General features: G+C 39.4%; 1 protein-coding gene across 1 annotated transcript; it reads right to left on the bottom strand.

The window, feature by feature from the left end:
- Positions 1-1,801: 1,801 nt before the first annotated feature.
- On the bottom strand, positions 1,802-22,894 carry mrrf (mitochondrial ribosome recycling factor). Its single transcript, XM_088070837.1, has 7 exons — positions 22,761-22,894; positions 18,162-18,335; positions 17,849-18,001; positions 11,561-11,679; positions 6,100-6,191; positions 3,244-3,403; positions 1,802-2,625 (listed from the first exon to the last, which is right to left on the bottom strand). The coding sequence occupies exons 2-7, from the start codon at positions 18,331-18,333 to the stop codon at positions 2,548-2,550; spliced, it is 774 nt and encodes a 257-aa protein (XP_087926963.1). The 5' UTR covers positions 18,334-18,335; positions 22,761-22,894; the 3' UTR covers positions 1,802-2,547.
- Positions 22,895-22,944: the final 50 nt, after the last annotated feature.

The raw sequence follows: 22,944 nt of genomic DNA, 5'->3' as shown, positions 1-22,944 counted from the left end.
TTTTTTAGACCGTCGTCCACTCACAGTGAAGGAGGGGCGGAGCAAATGGCCAACCACAAAGACCAACTGTCTCATCCCTGAACAACAAAAACACGGAAGGAAGGAGAAATTGATAACAAACACAGAGACCCACGGGTCTGTCTTCTCTTCTTAGACAACTCAGCCTTCCTTTCATCCAAAGCGAATACTCTAACTTATGGGCCGTTTTTTCTTTTGTGAATATTCTGTATCAAAGGAACCAAAGCAACCAAATGCAACCAAAGCATCATTTGAAAAAATACCATCTCTTATTGCGCCTTCTGCATTTGACAATGAACAAACTTTGTCTTTTTTGTCATTCAAAAAGCAACAACTATACCAAATAATACCTTGACAATAAATCTTACTTACAAAGCACTAAAACTAATTTGCAAAAACAACAAAAACTGGCAGTAATGTTGCATATAGCACTCTTGAGTCACCCATAATCACCACAGCAGCATGTTTGTACTCCTGTCATGCAAGAATCTGACTATAATGCTTTTTTTTTTTTTTTTAGTTAAAATACACTTTTTTAACTGCAAGTTCAAAATGTGTAAGTAGTTATCTCTCCTTAGATGCACCAGCAAAGAATAAAAGGCCAGACTATCAAATCAAACGTTTACTGAACTAATTTAGACTTGTATATTTTTGTGAGGAATCGCCAAAGGACACACCAGAACTTCCCCAAAGACAAACCTCTGTTGGTCTTGCTCGCTCGCACATAAATGCAGTCACACACAGACACACGCACACACACAAGTACGTCAAAAGGCGGTGCTAGTAGTAGTAAACATTTGAAAGGAACAGGGGTAATTCACTTGATAAATGTCAACCAAAATGAAGCTATCAGCTGAAAGCAATTTCCTTGTGCTTGCCTGTGTTCTGCGCCAGGGACTTGGGAGATTTTCACCCCTCCATCGATCATGAAGCCTCTGTTTTAGGCCAAGGTACACAATGCCCTCAAATTGCTGACATATGGACCCAGAATCACCACAAAAACCTGCCATTTCCACCCCACCCCTCCTCTGTCCGGACCCAGCCACTCCTCTGCTAAACTCTTGTTTATCCAACGACTCTGGTCTGTTTAGGCCATTAAAGCGAAGCCATTCGGGTAGACAGAGGGCCAAGGCAAATGTAATAAAGCCACAATCTGTAGCGTGCAACTTAGCGCCACTACCAGCTAACACCAAAAACGACAAAAAAAACGCCATGGGATCTGCATAGTCAGTGCTCCTCTGTTTATTTTCTTCGCATTTTGATTAAGATTTAATTAGTAGTTTGCAATGTTGCAGCGCTGTAATCATCGAATGACAGGGTGGCTATAAGAGCAAGTGTGTGGGCAAACTTTTAAAATTAAACCTGTGTGCCATGTGAGCGACCAGTAGCAGAGGAGGCAAAACAAATCATGATAAAGATGAGGACACCAACCACATAATAGTGCGGAAAGCCAGCCGGTGTAAACAGCGGCTACATGAAAGCATGTGTGTGTGTCGCTGGGTAGATTTCCCATTCACGCATTTCTTGTTATTCATCCACTCTGAACAACTCGTGCTATAACTCCTGACGATGGTTTTAAAAGTGCAGTCATTTAAAAACAAAGAGCGCCAAGTACATAACATTAAAAGCCCTTTTTCCTAATGGACAATTGTGGTGCCAGCAGCTAAGGCCTATAAGTCTGTACACAGGAAAAGTCCATTATCACTCTGACTAATGGAGAAGGGGGCGACTTCAAACCAAAAGTGGAGAAAAAGAAAAGAAAACAAGAGAGAGAAAGATGACGCACATGGTACAAGGCAGTTTAATGGAGTCCATCAATAATGTTACTTTGCTGACTTTATTGTCGAGAGAGTAGCCAGATTATCAAACGTAGACACGGGCAGAAATTAAAAGTTTTTTTGTTTTTTTTAAACTCACAGCATTTTTTCCCCTTTGAATCAATGTAAAACAAATGTTTGGCAACACGCTAATCATATCCTGCGTTTCTGGAACAAACCCTCTCTCCTTTTCTCTCCCGCTGTTGCCACCAAGACAAAACCCGCAGCCAGTTTACATTCAGACGGGTGCGCTTGTTTTATATAAACAGACTGCCCTTGTGGCAAGGAGTTTGATTAGGAGGAGGCCCGCAAATCCCATTAAAAGTCCATTCGTCCCTCGCTTAGTGTTTGTTTGAAGACAGGAGGAGTAACAAGGGAGGAGGGAGGTGACTGGCAGTCTGTCGTTGTTGTTGTTGTTCCTGTGCCAATTTTTGTTTATGCACTGACGTTTTAACACAGATATCACCCAGCAGCGAGGAGCAGATCTTTGCCAGTGATGTGGGCAGGAACCAAAGCCCAGTTTCTGCCATAACATGTACAACAGGACCAAGACTCGTTCGTTTGTGTGAAGCTTTTCGACTGTGAGAACGGGATTCAAAATCTAACTTTCCAACGCGACTGATCTATAATAAATAAAACAGGAATGACATGTTGCTTCTGTTATGTGTGTCCATCTGTAGGTGTCAAAAATACAACCTTTTAATCGTCGCAGTCAGACTAACAGCTCCTTGGTCTTGGCTGCAAGCTGCTTGTCAATGTCCACTGCAATGTTGTCCGCCATCTGCTGAATCTGTGAAGAGAGGAAAAAAGACTTGGAATACACTTTTTGGGCTCACTTCAAACGTTTGTCTGAAGTATGTCTAGTAAAAGATGACATCATGTAGCTGTGATGTGACGGGACGTAAGCTGTTTTATGAAGGAACTATTTTCTTTCTACTGAACTACTCCCAGTAACCATACCAAGGTGCAGAAGGAAAGGTGCAACTACTCATGGACAAGAGGCTTGCACTCGTGACAGTGCAAGATGTAAACATAAATAAATAGATGTTAGCTTGCTGAGTGGAAGCAGTAGATTCATGCTTCTTTATGCGCAGGGATATAATCGGTGGGTGTAGTTCAAATAGAAAGAAATTTCTTCCTACATCACACTGCTCACAACAAGGTCAGTGGATTATCTTGAGTAACCGGGTAATAATTTCTGGGAAGATACACTGCTCATATATTTCTTTTGGCGGTTTGAGCACAAAAGCCGAGTGCCATCTGGTCCGTTATATTCCGTTACCACTTCCCACTGATCTCAATCTTCCTTTATATTAAACCTCCTTATCCTACCAGTTTAAGAAGCTTCATGAAGCTCACTTTATCTCTGTGTGTAATGTTGTCTTTTTTTCTTCTTCATGTCTCCTACCTGTTTTTCCACAAGTCGTATGGTGTCCTCCGAGTGTCCCTCCTTCATCCTTTTGACCTGCGTGAGCGCATTAGATCGCACTTTCCTCAAAGAGTCTTTGGCCTTGTTGCTGAGCTGTTTGGCCACCTTGGCGAGGTTCTCTCTGTGTTCTCGAGTTATTCTGCAGGGAATAGAGGAGAGAAGATAATGGAGACTAAACAAAACAGGGACGGTAAGAATCCCTGTGAGACAGGTGAAAAGATTACGGCTACACACACAAACTCATCTGTGCCTTTTATTTTAGTCTCAGTTTAAAGTTTGAAGATATGATGAGGGATATTATTAGTTAAGCTGAGCTCGACTGATGTCTGTGGGTTCAAGCAGCAGGTCCTTTAAAAGCAGGTAATACATTGTACCAAAGTATTAAATAATAGCTAAAATTGTCTATCTTCAAAAAGCAAATGTAGATTAAAATTTGGGGTGTGACAATAAATTGATCTGGATAGATATATTTATTCACTGGTCAACGATCCAATATTATCTTAGCAAAGAGAAAAAACTGAGATGCGCCCTTATTTTGACATTCCCATAGTACGTCTGTGTGACCATTTCAATCCAAGTGCACCTCTTTCCTAAACATTGAAACAGTGCTAGGAGCCTAGTTTCACTAGTTTTGGGCAGGCAGTTCTTTAAGTGACAAAGCAGTGAGTACATTATTAAATTATTATTAACTTCCACCTTCTCTCCCCCTCTCTGCATCAGTCTCAAAACAGCAGCTTTATAATCAGCGCTTCCATGCTGAGGGTTTCTGTCATCTAGTTTTTGACCAGGAAAATCTTTTGAGTCTGACAAATTGAAATCTTTTGGGTATTAATGTGCAGTAAAAATATTTCCCTCTGAGACTATGTAGGCTAACACAGTGTCCTCTCTGTCCACACTGAAACTGTTTCTATGCACTTCTGTAATGTAATTTAAACTGACCACCGTACCTATCAGCTGTGTGCTCATGTAAACAAACCACATAGGTTATCAGCTGTATGCTCAAGATCATACTTTAGACGTAACCAGTGAAAAGATTGATGAGTACCTTCTACGTTTGTAATTTTTAAACAGAAATCATGTTTATATTGTGAGGTTTACTGGAAATGAAATATAGCCAACAGCAAGTAGGTTATTATTGAAATTGGTAATTACCAGAAACTTTAAGCACCAATTTGAGGGTTTGTTGGTCAGGTTGTGTTCATTGATTAATGCATATATTTGCAGGTTGGGCAGAGAAAATTGGCTCTGATAATGGGCCTGAGTTGGTGCAGGTTTAAAAAAAACCAAAAAACAACCCTGACCCGTTTATCACTAGTTATCAGCCATACATCAAAACATCAATCGACATCAAGACAGTATCATCCCGTGTGGTTTTCAGGCCCCTGAATTAATCTAATTGTATTTTGTTGAAACTTGTGATTGACATCCACTAATTAAAATGCTGTCAGCCTTTCAGTGTCGGAGAAAACTGCAGGAAAATGAGATAAACTAGGCTAAAAAGTCCACATGCCTTCAAACAGAAAGGGTTAATCAAACTGATGGTAAAACACAGACACACATAACTATGCAGAGACTAAATTGATGGAAAAAAAATAATGTCCTTACTTGTGCAAATGAGAATATCAAGTGCTTGTAAGCGTGAAGTCTAATCATTTTAGTTCAGACTCGTAAGCAGCCACCTAACAACAATCACTTGCCGAGGTCTCGGACCAGAGCTGAAACATCCGTCATCCCAACAACTTTGTATTCACTTTGCATTTGTTAATCACTCAGAGAATCCTACTTCCCATTTCACTCTCCGTCTTTGTCCTTAATTGGCTTTTTTTCCCGTTGTTTTTGCCTCGGGGACTATTTGCAAACAATCCAAGTGCAGCGTCTATTTACCACAAACAATACGGCCTAATTACTGATTCCAGGGCCAATCAAGGAGCGCCTTCTCTTTGGAAATGCAAATGGAGGCTTGGAGCGTGCCGAGACTGATTGCAGGGGGAAAGCAGTCTGACTCTTGTGTCCCTCCACTGCCAGACTAACACCTGCTGCTCCAAACGCACACACACATGCATGCACATGCAAACACAGCCTGGCATTTATACATGTATACTTACATGCACATGTGTGTATGTAAAAAAAACCCAACCAAAAAACACTGTATATACACACAGAGTGGTTTACTGAGTGAGTGACGGATAGTTTTTTGTGAGGCTGTTTGACTTGGCAGAGAGTAAAAGAGAGCGACTGAGAGAGAGAGGCTGAAATAGAATAGAGAGAGAGAGAGAGAGAGAGAGAGAGAGAGTGACCCGACCTTCACATCAACACACTGGGGGTCTCTATACATCTACAAACAAAAGTCCATAAATCTGTCATCTGCAGGGATTTATTTGCAGGGAGACATTCCAAACTACATATGAAACTTACTGTAAGTTTTAGACTGATGATCATCTACATTATGTATCAGTTATTTCATTGATTTATTGGTTACTTCTTTAGTCTGTAACATCCCAAAACCGTCAAACGCCTGTCACCAGTATGAACGCTTTGAAGTAATTATGTTGTCAAATATTAGTAAAAACAAAACAAAACTATCATCAATTAATATTTTCTTAGTTGAGTATTTGATTGATCACATCACCTAATTATATCAGGACTCGTACTTAAGATACGTCTTGGTGTGTAACAATAGTAGGAAAACAAGAATAACACTAGAAAAGTAAAAGGTGTAAGGAAAATATTGAAAGGAAGGAAAGTGCTAAAAGCAGGAAAACATTTCTGCCTGTGGGCCTGTGTGTGTTTGTGTGTGCGTGTGCATGTGTGTGTGTGTTTTAGAAAGAGACTCACTTGGGAACGGGCACCTTGATGATCGTCCCGTCCACCTCTGGGTTAAGGTTCATGCTACTCTCTCTCAGGGCACGGGCGGCAGCCGCTGTAGCCTGGGGCACACACCACACACCACACACACACACACACACACACACACACACACACACACACACAATAAGAGAAACACACACAAATATATGAATGTGTGCTTGCTTCGAGTCCTGGTGTGAATAGAAAAACAGCGCTACAACTGCAGGTAGTAGCTCAGCTCCAGCTGGTAATCATTAAGGTGTTGTGGTGTGTATGTTGTGTGTTTGGGTGGGGTGTGTGTATGTGTGTGTGTGTTTGTGTCAGGAGAAGCCCATGCAGTGTGGAAGTGCCTTGGGCCACTGTCAGCGCTCAGCCCTGTGGGACAGGACTGAGAGGTTGCAGGGCAGGGCGTTGACCCATGGTGATCTCACAGGAGGAGAGTCTGGATACACACACAAACACACACTCACACCCACACGTGCTGTTGGGTATGTATGTATTTATTTTTTAATAGTCTTTTTCATAAAAGGAACTGATTGCTTGTTTATGAAAATGGGAAATTATCTTGAGTCGAGAATATGTACATGTATATTCACTTTATCTAAAAGTACACAAAAACTCTTTTCTTGTATTGTGATCAGCTTTTGCACGTAGCCAGCTCATTACCTTTTGTGGTCTTAACTCTTTTGAGTTTAAACAATATGTTGCAAGGAAGCAGTGACATTAATATTCTAAATCTAGCCACTCGTCCTGTCAGGTAACTGGAGCTGATGATAGCAGCAGCTATAGAGTGAACCGTCCTGTTTCCTTCTCAGGCACTCGCAAGAAAATGGCAGCTGGAAGACGAAGATTAGCTGTGTGGCGTTAGAAGATGTGGGCTTTAGTGCAACTATGTAGTGCGCGGTTTGCCTCAAGTTTGAGAGCAAGACGGATAAAAGTATTGAGATATATCAATCTGTTCTTACAACCTCATTAATGACAAGTCAAAGAGTCTCTTGTGAGCAATAGTTGCAGTGTCTGAAAAGTTTGTTTTGTCGAGACCAGCCTTACGTCTGTGAAAATGGTCATTAGATTCCTCTAAAATCTGGCATCATCATCATGACACTGCATGTGGTGTAACTGAGTAAAAATCATGGCGGAAATGCAAATTAGACAAACGGATGATCTGATCAAAAGACATTTTCTTGAGAAATAAGAGACACAATTGTCCACATTAAGAGCAAAAGTGAAAATGCATGTTTCTGATCTGCACAGAGGAACTACATCAACAGAAGATAAATAGATAGAGGGGATAGTGATGGATTTGGGACAAAACTATTACTAGAAATGAAAACATCTGCAGAAAATTTCCTTCTCAGCTGTTGTCTAAAATGGCTTATAGGAAAAAAAAATATTTCCCAAACACCATCTGTCATCTTTTTAAAGGATGAAAATAATCAGAGGGAGATGAAAAGAAGAGCATTATGTGTTTTGTGAGCGAACAAGTGAACTAGAGTCAATGTGGACGCTGGCTGGAGACGCAGCTGTGCTGTAAATGCTGAGTGATATCTCAACACAACACGGGATCGGACAAAGATGCTGTTAAGAGGTTTTCAGAAGAGTTGGTCTATAGTCACACAACACTTTGATAATGTCAGTTTATTATTAAAAGTGGCTTCTTCAGAATGTTATTTAAAAGTTTATGTGTTTGCTTTGCAGGCGAGAAGGCAGAAAAAGAAGCTTGCGTGTAACTCTAAGGTAGATATTCAGAAGGAGTATGCAGGATTTAGTGGTATCTCTCAGTCAGGATTGCAGATTGCAACGAGCTGAAAACACTGAATAAAGTAGTTTGAGGTTACAAATCAGTGTTTCTCCCTGGACGTTTGTCTCATTGTAGACGGGCTGCTAGTCAATCACATGCTACTGTGTGCTCACCTTTTTTCATTATTTCATTTAATTCCTTTTTTCAAACATTGAATAAAGCAGTTTCACATCGTAAAAAAAAAAAAATGTTTTTCTGTTGCTGGAGGTTGAGGAGGGGCTGCTCACTACAGTTATGTCAAAACGTAAATTGCCCTATCTAGAGCCAATGTTGGGTTTGTACGCTCTGGGCCACTGTAGAAACATGGCAGTGCAAAAGAGCGATCTCTGTGGACGAGGTGGCACTCATACAAATGATTCATTCTAAGGTTAAGAAAACAGAACGATTCTTATTTTTAGGTGATTGTACATTAAAGAAAACATACGTATTATATTCTCTTCCATTTCTTCCAACGTATCCCCCTAAATCTTACACACTGGACTGTTAAAAACAGCATTCACATATGTGAAACATAAAAACTTGATCCACCACATACAACACAATCCTTCAGTCTAGCGAATACTACATTAGAACCAGAGAGCTTCAGTTAAACAGTGCACACAGACAAAGGAGAGCAAGCCAAATCCTTTAAATTACCGCAAACAAAGTCACACTCCTCAAACCCATTCTGCAACCGCATGACAATTCCCTGAGCTGAGCTTTACAAAAGTGTGCAAATGTGCAATGTGAGGAAAAGGAGCATATCATTTCCTCTTCTTTTTTTTTTAATCCCTTTCTACTCGACTCTCCTTACTCGACAGCTCCTTCTGGCCTTATCCACTGGGGAAAAAAATGGCAACGAGATTAAAGGAACTTATTTGTGTGTTAAATTAATTCATGAGGTTTCTTTTCCTTTGTCAGAATCATCCGGAGCACAGGCCTCTGGTTGCTCTCTTTGAGTGTGGGGTGATAGATTCAGCCCATACCTATGTTTGATTGTTCTCAGCATTAAATTCATCACCGTTTCCCCCCTCTCCCGACGACCACGCCGGTGGTTACGGAAAACCAAGGGGAATTTCTCTGGAAAGGCCGGGAAGGTTCTGGTTAATATGTAGAAGAGGAAGAGAAATTACACTGAAGTTTCACATCAAACGCTTGACGGCCCGGTTCAAAGCAAAGAGGCGAGCGGAGAGGAATGTGTGCAAAGTCCGTGTGTGTGTGTGTGTGTGTCCTGAAGAAAACACTAAATCCTAAAAAACACACACACCAAATTGCCTCCTGATCTAAGCATGCTGGTAGCTGTTGTTAGTTTCACTGTGCCTTCACAGACTCCTCTTAATGAATGAATGGAAAACAATGGTAGGGCCTCTGGAGTGCCCGGTAATGGATAGGCATCATTATAAGCCTATTAGCTCTGGGTACTGAGGACTCACCTCTGTGTGGGACATGGGTAACGCAGGGTACCACAGCGTAGCGTGTGTGTGCATGAGTGTCTGCTGGTGTGTGTGTGGTCTGTGGTTAAAGTTTCTGGGAAGGCAATAGACTCACTGAGAGGCCATTCAGCCTGATTCAGGTTAAAGACTGGATCTCCAGATTTAAGATGCTGATAAATACTTAGATTTGCATGTTGTTTTGTAATGTTGGCACAAAAGAGAACAAAGACAGCTCACAGGTGACAGGTGACCGATAGGAAAATAGAAGGAGGAGGAAGACGGTTGCAAAAACAAGTTTTTGTTGTAACAGACAGGTGGTTCTCCAAAAGAACAAACTGACTTTGTACCTAAATGTTTAATCATCACTGTAATCATTTTTCTGTTCTGTTCTTAACACATACACAAACACACACATACACACACACCTGATGTGATGCTGTAACTAGGTAGCTACTACTGCTGTGCAAAACTCTACAGGAACTCTACAGTGATAAAAAAAAAGTTAGCTTGCCAGTGTGGGAGTTTTTTCAGACTTTTCAATAAATATTATGATAATATTATGGTCAATTATTTTGGCCACGATAATCACGTAGTGAGTATCTGACTGATATCATGCCAACCCCTCTCTGCAGATCACATTTACTGGCCTGGTTTACACAGAGATTTTTTTGCAGTCATGTGAGCGTTCTACCAAGTGTGTCATCACATGATGCTGATATATAAGTAAATAATTTTTTATTTAATATTTTAAGTAAATAGAAATAAAGAATTACATTTGAACTTGGACTCTGCCAATGGTTGCATCTCACAAGAAGAGGAGCTGACAACAACAAAAACCACGTAGCTATATATGGCTCAAGATGTAAGAAAAAGCGTCAGTCACAAAAGTGTCCTTACTATTTTCTATAGATAATTTTTCACGACATTTTCAGTGATGATCGAGCTGGTATGACAGACCGGGATCGCAATGCACACTAATATGTTCTTCTCTGTGATATCTGATTTAAAGACATGCAGTCTATGGCTATAACTTATCTATGAAATCATCTCTTACGTGCTTATAACGTATGACAATTTATCAAAGAATTATACAAACACCTGCCTCCAGTAATGCTGCTTGCTGATTTCTCAAAATACTGCTCATCCAACTAACTTTGCACTTGAAACTGTGCTTCACCTACATTATTCAGAGTTTTGTCCACTTAATGCCATTCAACCTGGATGTGCTACCGTGTAAGTGGGAGTGTGTTCACAGCGTTACCACAACATAACCGGGAGCAGTTTATTCAAAATATTCCGATGAATAAAGTACTTTTTGAATGTTATTATGTTTCTGAACACAACGTCTCAGATGTTATCCATTTGCAGTACTCTGATAGCCAAGTAGTTCATTCTCAGCTAAAGGAAAACTGGAGGGTGCTGAAATTATTTTCCAGGACAACACAGGATATTACAGGACATTTTAAGCATTCTCTCACTTTTTGTGTGTTTTCCATAACTGGAAAAACTGTCCTTATGCATCCAGGTTTTCCAAGATGCATAAGGTACCCTGTGTGCCTGTCTAGGGATATATGATTGCATAATGTCATGTGAAATGCTAAAAATAAAGCACATTAAGATTTTCCAGACCACCACCAAGTCTGGCCACTAAAAATGTGGACAAAACTTATTGGAGCTCTGATTAGCACAGTGTTATATCATCTAAGAAGGAACAGAGGGAGAGAAAAAGGAGTAAAAAAAGAAAAATAATCCATTCCTTCCTAACCTGGGGGTAAAATGAGGTCATTTCCTATTCTGTGACAACTCACACACAGACATGACCACATCTCAGTTCACACACACACACACACACACACACACACACACACACACACACACACACACACACACACACACACAGAGAGAGAGTTCGGGTTCATGTTGCTATCTTTCACCCCAGAACAAAGGGACTCCCCGAGTGATCAATCAATTAGCATCTGAGACACAGTTGGAGAAAGAGAAACAGGTCGGGTTTCATTTAAACAGAGATGTGGGCTCAGAGCTCTGGTCTGGCTCACTTCTACTTCTGTGAGGACAGTCTATCTGTCTGTGCTCTGGATTATTTTTATAAAGCTTTTAGTTACTGTTTGCTTGTCCGCATGAGACAAACAGATACCAGCAGGAAGAATATGCATGTGTGTGTGTGTGTGTGTGTGTGTGTGTGTGTGTGTGTGTGTTTTGTGTGTGATTGTCTTACCTCTGGGAAGCTGCTCATGTTGACCATAATGAGCTGAGGTGATTTCATGGAGACCTGTCCCAGCTGGTTGAGAGGGAATTTCCCATCTTGTGTCGACACCATGATGTGATCCAGCGCTCCTAAACAAACACACATCAATATAATTGTTTATTTGCTTAATTAATTGACCTACAGAGACAATTAAAGGCACCATTTCGCTGTTGAAATGTGCGATGCAGTGACTTTGGTTTTGTGCATCTACAGATCTTAAGGCCATTAAAAAAATAACCATTTGCAGCAATTACAATTTTATAGGATGGGTTTTATCTAGATTTCAATTTCTTTTTTTTAAAATTCAAGTTGAATTCAGCTTTGTAGGTAATAACTTTTACTGTTCAAAATTTAGTGTACCATCTCATAACTAGTTTTACTGTCCTTTTTTAATCGTTAAGTTTATTGTTTATCTGTAAAATATCTTAACTCAGACTTATCTTTATCACAAAATACTTGTTTATGTTACAGAGTCTGTATCTGCACACAGGTGAGAATAGTACCACTACAGCATTTGGCTATTTACACCTATCCCCATGACACATTACTATGGATCCCACTGCTTGCTGCGATGGCCAGTACTCGTCGCTTTGATGAGTTGAGTCAAAAGCGGTTCGGATTAAGGCAAAGAGTTCATGGTTTGGGCTATTAAAACCCATTCTTGGATATTCTCTGAGATCTAAGTGGCACATTTACGAGTAAAACCTCATACATGTACTGCCTAAAAACTCAGGTGATGTAGTATAAAGACCCACACAGTCCACAGAGGGAGAGGGTAACGCAGGACTTTCACAAAGAAGACTGGGATTTGAGTCCCACCTGCGTGAACATTGCTTATTATTTTTAGACTTAGGAGACTTGTCATTTACTGTTTTTAGGATGCATAAAGCTGTTAAATGCATAGACTTGTTCGTGTTAACATCATATGCTGTTGTTGCTAGAAAGCCCAGGAATACACATCTGGGTGCAAATAGCATTGTTGACTGTGGGCACGTGGGTGTTTATAGCATCTGGATATAAAAAATGTAAGCATTTGCAGCAATAACTATTTCATAGGATGCATTTTATGTATATTTGACTTCATTTATTTTCTTAATTCAAGTTGAATATAGCTTGGTCATTATATTCATTATTAAAATAATTTAAATTACAACAATATCTACTGTTTGAAATTTACTGTTCTGCCTCATATTTAGCTTTACTGTCATTTTTGTGATAGTAAAGATTAATGTTTATCTGTGAAATATATTAATTCAGTCATATCTTTATCGCAAATGCTTTTTTATGTTATGTGTTGACATCAAATGTTAACCAAAATATTGAAATCAAATTTGTTTTACTCTCAGTATTGGCCCAAAAAAATCCAGTATTGGTCAGACAGTGGTAAAGATGGCAGCTTCTCTGGTTTGATGACACTTTTCATGCAGACTTGAATGACTGACTGCATGTTTTTCTTTATATTTAGTCAGACAGATTAACAAATAAACAGACGGACAGATGAATGTGCAGCAGAGGACACAACTGCATGAGTAAAAAGAAAACTTTAGGAGACCACTGTTACAGTGTTAAGAGTTTCCATGATCTACTGTCTCTCCTCACTGTCAGCACTGAGAGAAACAAAGGTACGTTTGCCAGCGTGAGTTGACTTCTGTCCCTTTCTTTCTCTCTGCCTTTACTCCCTCATTCCATCCATCTGCCCCTCTCCCTCTCCTCCATCTGGCTAACCTCAGACGCAGTTGTTTCCTCCATCTCCACCTCTGCCTTACATCACTCGCTCCCTGCTTGCCCACTGGGGGCTGTGCTGGTGGTGTGTGAGGAAAAGGGGGCGAAAAGGAGGTGAGCCAATGGTGTAATTTTAAAAAATCCATCTATCATATGGTTTCGAGGGCAAAATAACATAGATGAAGTAGTCAGAGATGCAGGAGAAGAAATGGAAATAAAAGGTTGGTATGATGTGATGAAATGGACACTTTTTAATGGCTGCAGCCCGACTGAATCACTGATATACTGTCTAAGTGCCTGCCAATTATTCTGTCTCCCACTTTGACTTCAGACATCAATTTGTGTGTACATGCAGACCGTTCATGTCCATATCTGTGACCCTCTATCTGTTCTTCTTTGTCCAGATTATTGTATGGTTGCTATTTGGCTTGTAGATCTGAGGATCCTGTACATACCCTTTTGTTAATTGGAGCTTTCAAAGACGACAAGTTTTTGAATTGTAGACAGGTGTAGGCCCTAACGCCAAACACAAAATAGACATCAGGGACTGTAATGTTAATGAGTGGCATGCTGTCAAAAGTCTGTAAGGATCAATATCATTCACTAATTCACTTAATTTTTTTAATATTTCGGTATAGAGGTATAAGTTACAGGACTATAATAATAATAATAATAATAATAATAATAATAATAATAATAATAACTATATTTATAAAGCACCTTTAAAAAAAAGAGTTTACAAAGTGCTCTGAAAAACAAAGAAACAAAGAAATCAAACCATTTTGCTCAGGTTTCAAGGGGATTATATCCAGTGGACATACTGACTAGATTTATCTAGATTTACGAACTACTTTTACTTTGTTTCTGTCAAATTGAAGTGTGTTTTATGATGAGATGAGGATGCAATTAAGCCTCCTCACTGAGAGAAAGTTGAAGTCAAAGGTATACAGCTGTATTTCTCTGTTTAAGAGGGAAAATTGGTGTACAAATGTTACTTTTCCTGACATATACGGGGTACAAAGTAGATTTAAGTCATTTTTAAACATAGTTTAAAAAACATTATGTCTAAAAAAAAGTAGCGTGAAATTTCAGGAAGATATGAAATAATTGCTATTTCTTATTAGTAATGTCTAGAGGTGCTGGTAGTTGGATTTGGTTTACTTCTAACAGAATCTGCTCACACCTGCTGCCAGGCTTTAAGCTAAGCTAAGCTAAGCTAAGCTAAGCTAAGCAGCTGTTGGTTGTTACTTATGTAAAGTGTATGAGTGCCCTGAAAAGCCTTGTATGGGCTTATTTTTGCTCCTCTTTAGATATACAGAGAGAAAGGAATACAGGCGAAATAAACGCAGAGTATGGACAGAATGCTCTCTGTGTAGGTTTTTTTGCAGGCTTGTACGAAGCAAAGCAGTACAACCGGAGATCATAGGGGCAGTATAGCATAGTTAAAGCGAGACATGACGATAGGAGACAACAATGACATTTAAAAAAGGGTAGAGGGAATGAATCAGTAATATTGTGATAAATAATTCTTTGTCCACATGTTGCAATGTTTAAATGGCCTGACAGACTACAGCCTTCTACAACATCGCCTCCACAAAACGGTAGATTATTACGACCTTCTCCGCCGTCGCTTTGTTTGTTGTTGTCATCAGAAACTTCTGGCTCTGCCCTCTAGTGCCAAGGATGCATGGAAGAGTGAGGGCCAAGATGCTGCACATATAAAATGAATTTATGTTTTTGTGCATGTAGGGACTTAAAAATAAAAATGTATTATTAACTCTCGGCAAGAAAGTGAGTTGGTGTATCTCTCAATAAGTCAAACTAATACTTTTGGCTCCGACAGTTTTTCATCTCTAACTTGGATGACCTATTGGTATCTGAAGGTATTTTAAAGTATTTCTAGGCATTTTTTTCAAGTAGTGTTGTTGTTCAACTTCTCAGTCCACTCCGTCTTAAAGTTTCCATGGAAACAGAGCTAGCCAGATTTACCATCTGTGACTAACCACAATACGGTGGTCACAGTGCTGATCCCCCCTCTCTCTGCATTTATCTACGACTTTCTGCTGCACGCAAACAAACACATGCACAGTATGGATTCATGGCAACACACAACAGCTCATACACTCATATCCACACACACACACACACACACACACACACACACACACACACACACACACACTCATAAGCTTAATGAGAGCCAGATGAGGGGTTCATGGAACAAACACATACACACACACGAGACACACATTCGGACAACTGACGTAATTCCATTCCACCATCTCATCTCTCCTGTCAGCTCTAAGTCCTGCTGCCTCCCTGGATTACTCTGCAGCTGGACAGAAGAGAGGAGGACGGATGGAGTGGAGGACAGCAGCGAGTGGATAGAGGATGACAGGATGGAGGGAAGAAGACAGAAATGACAAGAGAAACAGTAGGACTGAAGAGATGGAGAGAGTGAAGTAAGAAACGCTTGCCCTTCAGGTCGAGAAGAAATTTGAATACAAAAGTGTGTGACGAGAATTGAATACATAGCATGTGCTAAAATATAAAGCTGAGAATTGCTGGGAAAAATGAGAGAAGAGTAAGTAATAAAGGGATATAAAGGGAGGGGCTGAAGATAGAAAATGACTCAGACCAAGAATTCGGTGAATGATGAGTGGAGAAAGAAAAGCTGATGGGAACAAGATGAAGAATGGACACATTAATGAATAAGAGCAATAGAACAGTTGGAGGAAAACTACAGGACAAGATTTTGAGGCGTTGACTACAAAAAAATCAACCTGTGCTTCTGATGTTTAACTCTCCGACGTGTTTAGTAGAAGTAAAAAGACTACACAAGCTGCAGATCAGATGTCGGGAAAAAGCACATCATTCTTATCTGAGGAGCAAAAAGTATAAAAGCTCAGACACTTTAAGTTTTAAGTCTAATCTAGCTGCTGCCTCCCACCTCGGGAGCTTCCATTATACTCCCCGAGCCCAGCTCCCATTTGTTGAACCCAGAGGCAAAGGGGTCATGACCTGGATGTAGTTGGGGAAACAGAGGTCAAACTGGGGGTCAAGGTAAGGTCACACCGGGACTCGCTATCAGCCCTTAGGTACTTTTTCAGGTAGATACAGAGAAAGAGGAAAAATTTATCCCAAAGCAAAAAATGTGCCTTTGATGTGCTGATAATAGCACACCAATCAAACAGCATTGTTGCACTTAATGCTCAGTTCATGCATGTATATAATTGGTTAAATTCAAACTAGAAATTAAATCAATAAGGTGACCTCAGTATGCTGTATGTTAATTTGTGATTCATGCATATAGTGTTGCCTATAAGTTAAAGGGCCCAATCTCACAACCAGCACAAAACAACATACAGCACAACTGTCATTGCTAGTTTCAGACCCATGCAGTTATAATTCTCACAGCCAGCACATGGCCGCGTAGGTCTGAAAATGAGATGGAGTTGGGCAAATTTCCTTCTTTTTTTTCTTTTTTATTTGTTTTTTTTTAAAGGTAGAGGAAAGCAATTGCACCATTAACAATTAACCAACAAAAATCTGGTCTAAAGCCAGAATGGTTCAGTATTTTTCTGCTATTTAAAGGATGCTTGTTTAGATAGTAAGATGCGCCTACTTAGTCGGGTTCACAACACGTGTACACCCAAAATTGTTACTCATACATGGACATACGGACGGTTTGCTGATGGCTGAAATAATACATAATTAATGAGGACTATATAAATTCTCTAAAATGTGAAAATAGCAGAGCAGAGCTGCAGAGCTGCTTTCCGACTCCCCATTTAGAGATATTTTTAGGCACGAAGAGCAGCGTAACTTTATTGATTATTTTAGAAGCTAAAAGTTAGGTTCTGCTTCCTCTGTCTACGTGTCGCCCAGTATATGCTGCAGTGACATTACTTACTGTATTACTCTCAACAGAAAACCCCTCACTTCTCCAATTTGCTGAATCCGCCATAAACATAGCAGTGCACCAGGTGCAGGCACATTCGGCTTTTTAAGGGAATTGCGGAGGACACTCTTATTGGTTGAATTCATGTTATGCCCACAACACCCCTATGATTAATAAAAGAACTAAAAATAACCCTTTTGCCCATTGCACCTTATTTTGTGTCCAGATTATGTGCCATTTAACGAGCAAAAGTCTAGTTGGGAACACCTTAAATGCACTTAAGCCATGCACTTAAAATCCAATGCAATACGATGAAATGCCCAAACAGTGTTCAGAGGTATCTCATGGATGTCATGGTCATCCAGCCAAATGCAGATTGATAATATGCTATCCCTAGGCTATGACAATGGATGAAACAAAAACAATGCTACAGAAAGAAGAAAAGAGGAGAAGCAATGTTTGTAGAGATGCTACTAATAAACATTATTTTGGAAAAAAGTCACTCAAACACCGGTTTTGCTCTGGGTAAATATCCTGTAAAGTTTGAGAAACTAACAAAGAGCGACGTAAGGAGACACAGGCATACAGACAACATTAGACGGAGTCCAAGAGAAAAACAGAGATACACTGAATACCTGGCGAGGTTCGGATGCTGAGGTTGCGTGTGAAATCGTCTTTGAGTGCACTGACAACAGCCGTCATGTCTTCCTCCACTTCCCCTAGACTGATGATGTCTTCCACCAGAGCTGCATTAATATTCACCTTCGCTGACTGGCCCTTTGCCTTGCCTTGGAAGATGAAGAGAGGGAAAGAAGCAAAGCAATGAGGAAAAAGTGGAGACTCATATCTAAGATAGATCACGTAGAATCACGTCATCCACACTCATGCCAACAGAACCACAGAGGTTGTACACATGTGAACTCCAGTCTCTAAAATCTCCTCACTGACCTTTTGTCTTCTTGGTGGCATAGAGCCTGGTGCATGCAACTGGGAGGCAGGTGGTGTTGGGGTACAGAAGTGGTGTACTGATCCTAGAGGCCGCCACGAGGGGAGACCTAAGCTGTCGCACCAGGGTCTGACACAGCAGAGGCCGCAGCAGCATCAGGTGGTTTAAAGCCATGACTGAAACACAAAGGCAGTAAGAAAGTAAGAACAAAGAATTACGTTAGCCCAGGGATCTGTCTTTGAACCTATGCTTCTTCTTTTCTATATATGCGTCCCCTTGGTGATATCATCTGAAAAGTACAATGTTTATTTTTATTGTTACACTGATAACACACAACTATATATAACTGTACAGCAAAATTACTACTCCAAATCCTAAATTTAGGGGCATGTTTATCAGAAATAAAAGAAAAACTGGATGGGTTTGAAATTTCTGCTGGATGCTTTAAATATGGTTGTTTTATTTTGATTTTTATTATTAATATCATTTATTCAAATATCACCTTTAACATTAATGTTTTTCAATGTCATTTTTTTGTATTATATTTGTCTACTGTATGTTTTTTTGTAAAGTGCTCTGGGACCATGCCTCACTGTGATTCTACAATTTAAATAAAATTTATTGAATATTGATTGGTTGGAGGAAGTATGCAAACACAAAGCCACCTAGTTTGAAATAGCATCATTTGATTAAATTTGACACAAATTGTTCACAGATCAGCTGAAGGCACCACTGGTAATATTTATCAAAATGAAGTAATAGCTCATATCAGCCAGTAGGAGGTAGACCTTCATCTTGTACTGACATTACAATTCTATATGCCATTTTTTTGACAACTACCTGATAAATTGTGACAAGAAATAATAAAATAAAAAAAAAGCTTTATTTCTTGGCAATGACATATCATGTTGCAGTCTTAAGTATAAAATATTAATTTTTTCTGTAAAAAAAAAGGTTTTATGTATATGTTTACTTACATGTAATCATCATAAAAATATCAGCCTTTTTTTAGTGTTTATAAACCTTAAGGATGAAAACCTTTCACATAGAAGTTAACTAAATGGACGCATCCCTCTGCCTGGATTTAGGGTTGCAACTCAGTTATTTTAATTATCGCTCAAACTACCAACAGATCTTATTTACGACGCAAATTTTGGCATGTCACTGTAGAAAAACACTGGTGAAAATAATAACATTAATAACGAGTGAATTCCATTGAGGTGAGCTACTTCCATGGCTCTGGTGTTGTGCTGGCAGCCCGACGAGCTGGAACATTTCATGGAATTGAGCCATTGTTAACAAAACTTGTTTCACCTGTGCTTTTGCTGATATGACGAGTAACAATCACTGCTGCTGAGGAACTCTCAGCAGCATAAAATGAAATTACACTTAAGTCACAAACATGCATGTTCTCTTACACACACACACACACACACACACACACACACACACACACACACACACACACACACACACACACACACACACACACACACACACACACACACACACACAAGCCAACACCAGGTCTACATCCAGCCCACGCACACTTGTTTGGGCATTCCTGAAGGGGAACCTCCCGTTCAAAAACCACAAGACAATACGAGACCAACCACTCCTTGTCTATGGAATAACCACCTCCCACCTCGCAAACTGGCTCTCGACAGTGAACTGTGTCACTGAACCTCGGAGTACACACAGGCACAGACAACCTCTGAGATATCTAAGCCCACAGACACAAACACACACTAAAGCCGGTCTTTCACAGTCAGTGGCTGTGAAGAGCTCACAGTGTACTGCGGCCTGACTGACATCCTCTATTGTCTGGTGTGTATTTATAACTGGTAGCTGTGAGCAGAAAGAAACCGCTGCATTAAAGACAGTTTGGTTACAAGTTAAGAGGACTTTCCCAAATGCATCATATTACTCTGGGATTTTTTTTCAGTTGTTCAGAAGATGAAAAACTAGAAAACAAAATCCCCTCGACTACTGATTGAAAAGCTGAAGCTCAAATGTGCTGAAATTCATTAAAATGTTTTTTTTCTTCACTTTACATGAATATCATTTGAATAAAAACACAAAGTAAGACCAGTCATAAATCCAAACTCCCCCTAAAGAACCCATTCACTGAAAAAATTACATTTTCTTACTATGTTAAATATTTTTCAGATTTTCTGTAACTGTTATATTAGATTCTGTTAAATTCATCTGTCTAAATTGTTATTCAAATGCTCCACTCTGCCATAAATATGATATTAAATCAATTGATTTTATCAATATTTAAGTATATGTACTTATCTTGCAGAAACACAGACACGTTTTAGACTTTTTTTCACAAATATGACAGAATCAGCCTTAAATAACCCATGTATCATTTTTGTTTAACTGTAGATTTTAATCTCCTCCACTCATTTAAAGACCAAAAACCCCAAATAAAATACTGATCTCAGTGTCCTCAGTGGTTGCTAGTGCCATGCCAAAAGTCTCTGGTATTAATCCAACATCAACCCCCGATATTAACCAAAATCCAAACATATTCCAATGGCAATATTTAGGCTACACTGTGAACCACCACTTTCAGTACAAACCCATACCAGGCACCCATGGCTGGCAGGTTTCCTGACAAGCTGATACGATACGGCGCACTGTGGCAGAGCAGATAGGCTCAGATGTGGGACGGTGACGGATGTCTTTAGAGTAGAAGTCAAGCAGAAAAAGAGAAGCACAGGTGTTCAGTGGGATACTGTAGCCTCATATCCTGTAGATTTCACACACAGCAGCAGCTGCAGACACACCTCTCCTTCTTCCAGTGGCAGGAGCCAGCTGGTGAGCCCGCATCATCTCTCCTCTGCACACAGTTTGAGCAGAAAATATAACAGCAGAGTATCTGATAATATTCGGTCTGGCTCTGCCTCATCCAACAAACTGATCAGATGATTACTTTACATATCAGTTAACCTCTCAGTTATATTTTGATGTAATTGATTACCCATTCATTTTATTAAAAAAATGCTGAAATATTTTGGTCTCAACTTCAGCAGCCTAAGGTCACATGCAGAAATTTCTGGGTTTTTTTTGTTCAGTTACTAGTTCAAAACCCCCAAAATATTCATGGAGACAAAAGAGTGGAAGCGCTGCCGGGTCTTTGCAGTGGTCACATGCAGGTGCTCTTTGGATGCTTCACGTGTACTCATAAGGCTCATTGCATAAATGAAGTATACCCTCAATCAAAAAATATAAAATGAAAAATAAAAGTCTCCTTCAGGAACCATCTAAGGCACATTGTGGGGTTTGTACAAAAAAAATTAATTTGTGCAGACAATGACCCTGATGAAGAAGTGTTAATTGCAATGAGTTGGTCATTTTTATCTATATTGCCTGGCAAACTAAAGGCAGCCCCTAAGGTGTGCCCTGGATTGTTTTTAAAGAAGACTTGCATTTTATAATTTTTGATTGCGGGTATATGCAATAAGCCCTACATAAGAGGGAATATACCCAAAATATTTAGATTACTACTCCATAAAACAGAGAAAACCAAAGTCTCCTCATATTTTAAAAGATTAAACCCAATTTTGCTTAAAAAAAACCTTTTTAGATTAACTATCAATATTGTTGGCAAGCCATTTTCCCTTTGTCATCACTTAATATTGAATGTATCACTATAATCTATAATCACATTATTACTAGACACCATTTGTTAGTCATCTGGTTTGACTGACTTGGATGTTGATGCAACACCTACCTAACAAAATCTAAAAATCATCATGTACACCACTGAGAGGAACAATAACTGGGAAACTGGTAAAAACAAATATATTTTTTATATGTATTTGATGATATCAGAATATCTTCTGAATAGAATATGGATTTTTTTTTTCTCTTTTTTACCATTAAACCATGTAAAGAATTAAACTTACAATGAAAAAGTTACAATAAAATGACCTGAAATTAACCAGAAAAAAAGGAAAGTATAAAAAATAAATAAATGTGGTTTGTGGGCATTTTTCTCTATTTTCTTTCTTCCTTTTTAATTTTCATATTATTTTCTTGTCACCTTTTACCAATTGCTTGTACATTGTTCATTGCCTGTGTTTTCAAAGATAATTAAACCTATTTGCTCAGGTTTTAAGGGTTTAAATACTTGTGAAAGGCGTCTGAATTCAGCAAAAAAGAAAAACTGATGTCCAACCAGGTTAAGGGTTAAAATAATAAAAAAAACATGACTAGTTAAAGTTGACTGTCCTTTCCCTGAGCCAAATCAAAAACTTATCAATTTTTATAGTGCTTATCAAATTATTTTGAAGTGCCTTTCACGTTTTGTACCACCCCTCCACTCTAAAATAACAACAAATAACAGTCTCTATGAGGCGCCAGGTTGCTTCATAGGTAGATTTTTCTAATTGATACTCGAATAAAGCAGAAAACACGAAGCTGTGAATGCATTACATGCACGGCGGTGTGAAGGTCGGTGTGATCAAAGATAAAGAGGAACATATACCCCGATAATGTAGTTATTGAACACGAGACCGCCGTTAATTTAAACTACGACGCGGCAAAATATTTAACATTTAACTGTAAACTGCCCAAAACAGAATACTTACTTCAAGTTTACAGCCTTTGTAGAAGCATGTTAGCTAAGGAAAAGCCACATTTGACATCTATGTTGTCATCATCAAGCGCCGACACTGAGATGTCCAGTAGCGTGTTTGAAATGTTTTATGAGATAAACTGGTGGGGCGGTGTTATCGGCTGCAGCGACACTCGGAGTCGCGAGAGGAGCGATCC

Source organism: Plectropomus leopardus, chromosome 20 (genome assembly GCF_026936395.1).
Source record: "Plectropomus leopardus strain MGB_pleo_1.0 chromosome 20, ASM2693639v1, whole genome shotgun sequence".
Lineage (NCBI taxonomy): Eukaryota > Metazoa > Chordata > Actinopteri > Perciformes > Serranidae > Plectropomus > Plectropomus leopardus.
Note: the sequence above shows the minus strand (reverse complement) of the source record. Positions and strands in the feature narration are given on the sequence as shown.

What these genes read in the sequence shown, in the direction of transcription:
- mrrf (XM_088070837.1), bottom strand. Translation starts at nt 18,333, where the DNA reads ATGGCTTTAAACCACCTGATGCTGCTGCGGCCTCTGCTGTGTCAGACC. An exon ending in CAGCATCCGAACCTCGCCAG is followed by an intron (nt 11,680 to 17,848) that starts GTATTCAGTGTA and finishes GTGTTTGTTTAG; the next exon opens with GAGCGCTGGATCACATCATG. An exon ending in ATCAAGGTGCCCGTTCCCAA is followed by an intron (nt 3,404 to 6,099) that starts GTGAGTCTCTTT and finishes TATTCCCTGCAG; the next exon opens with AATAACTCGAGAACACAGAG.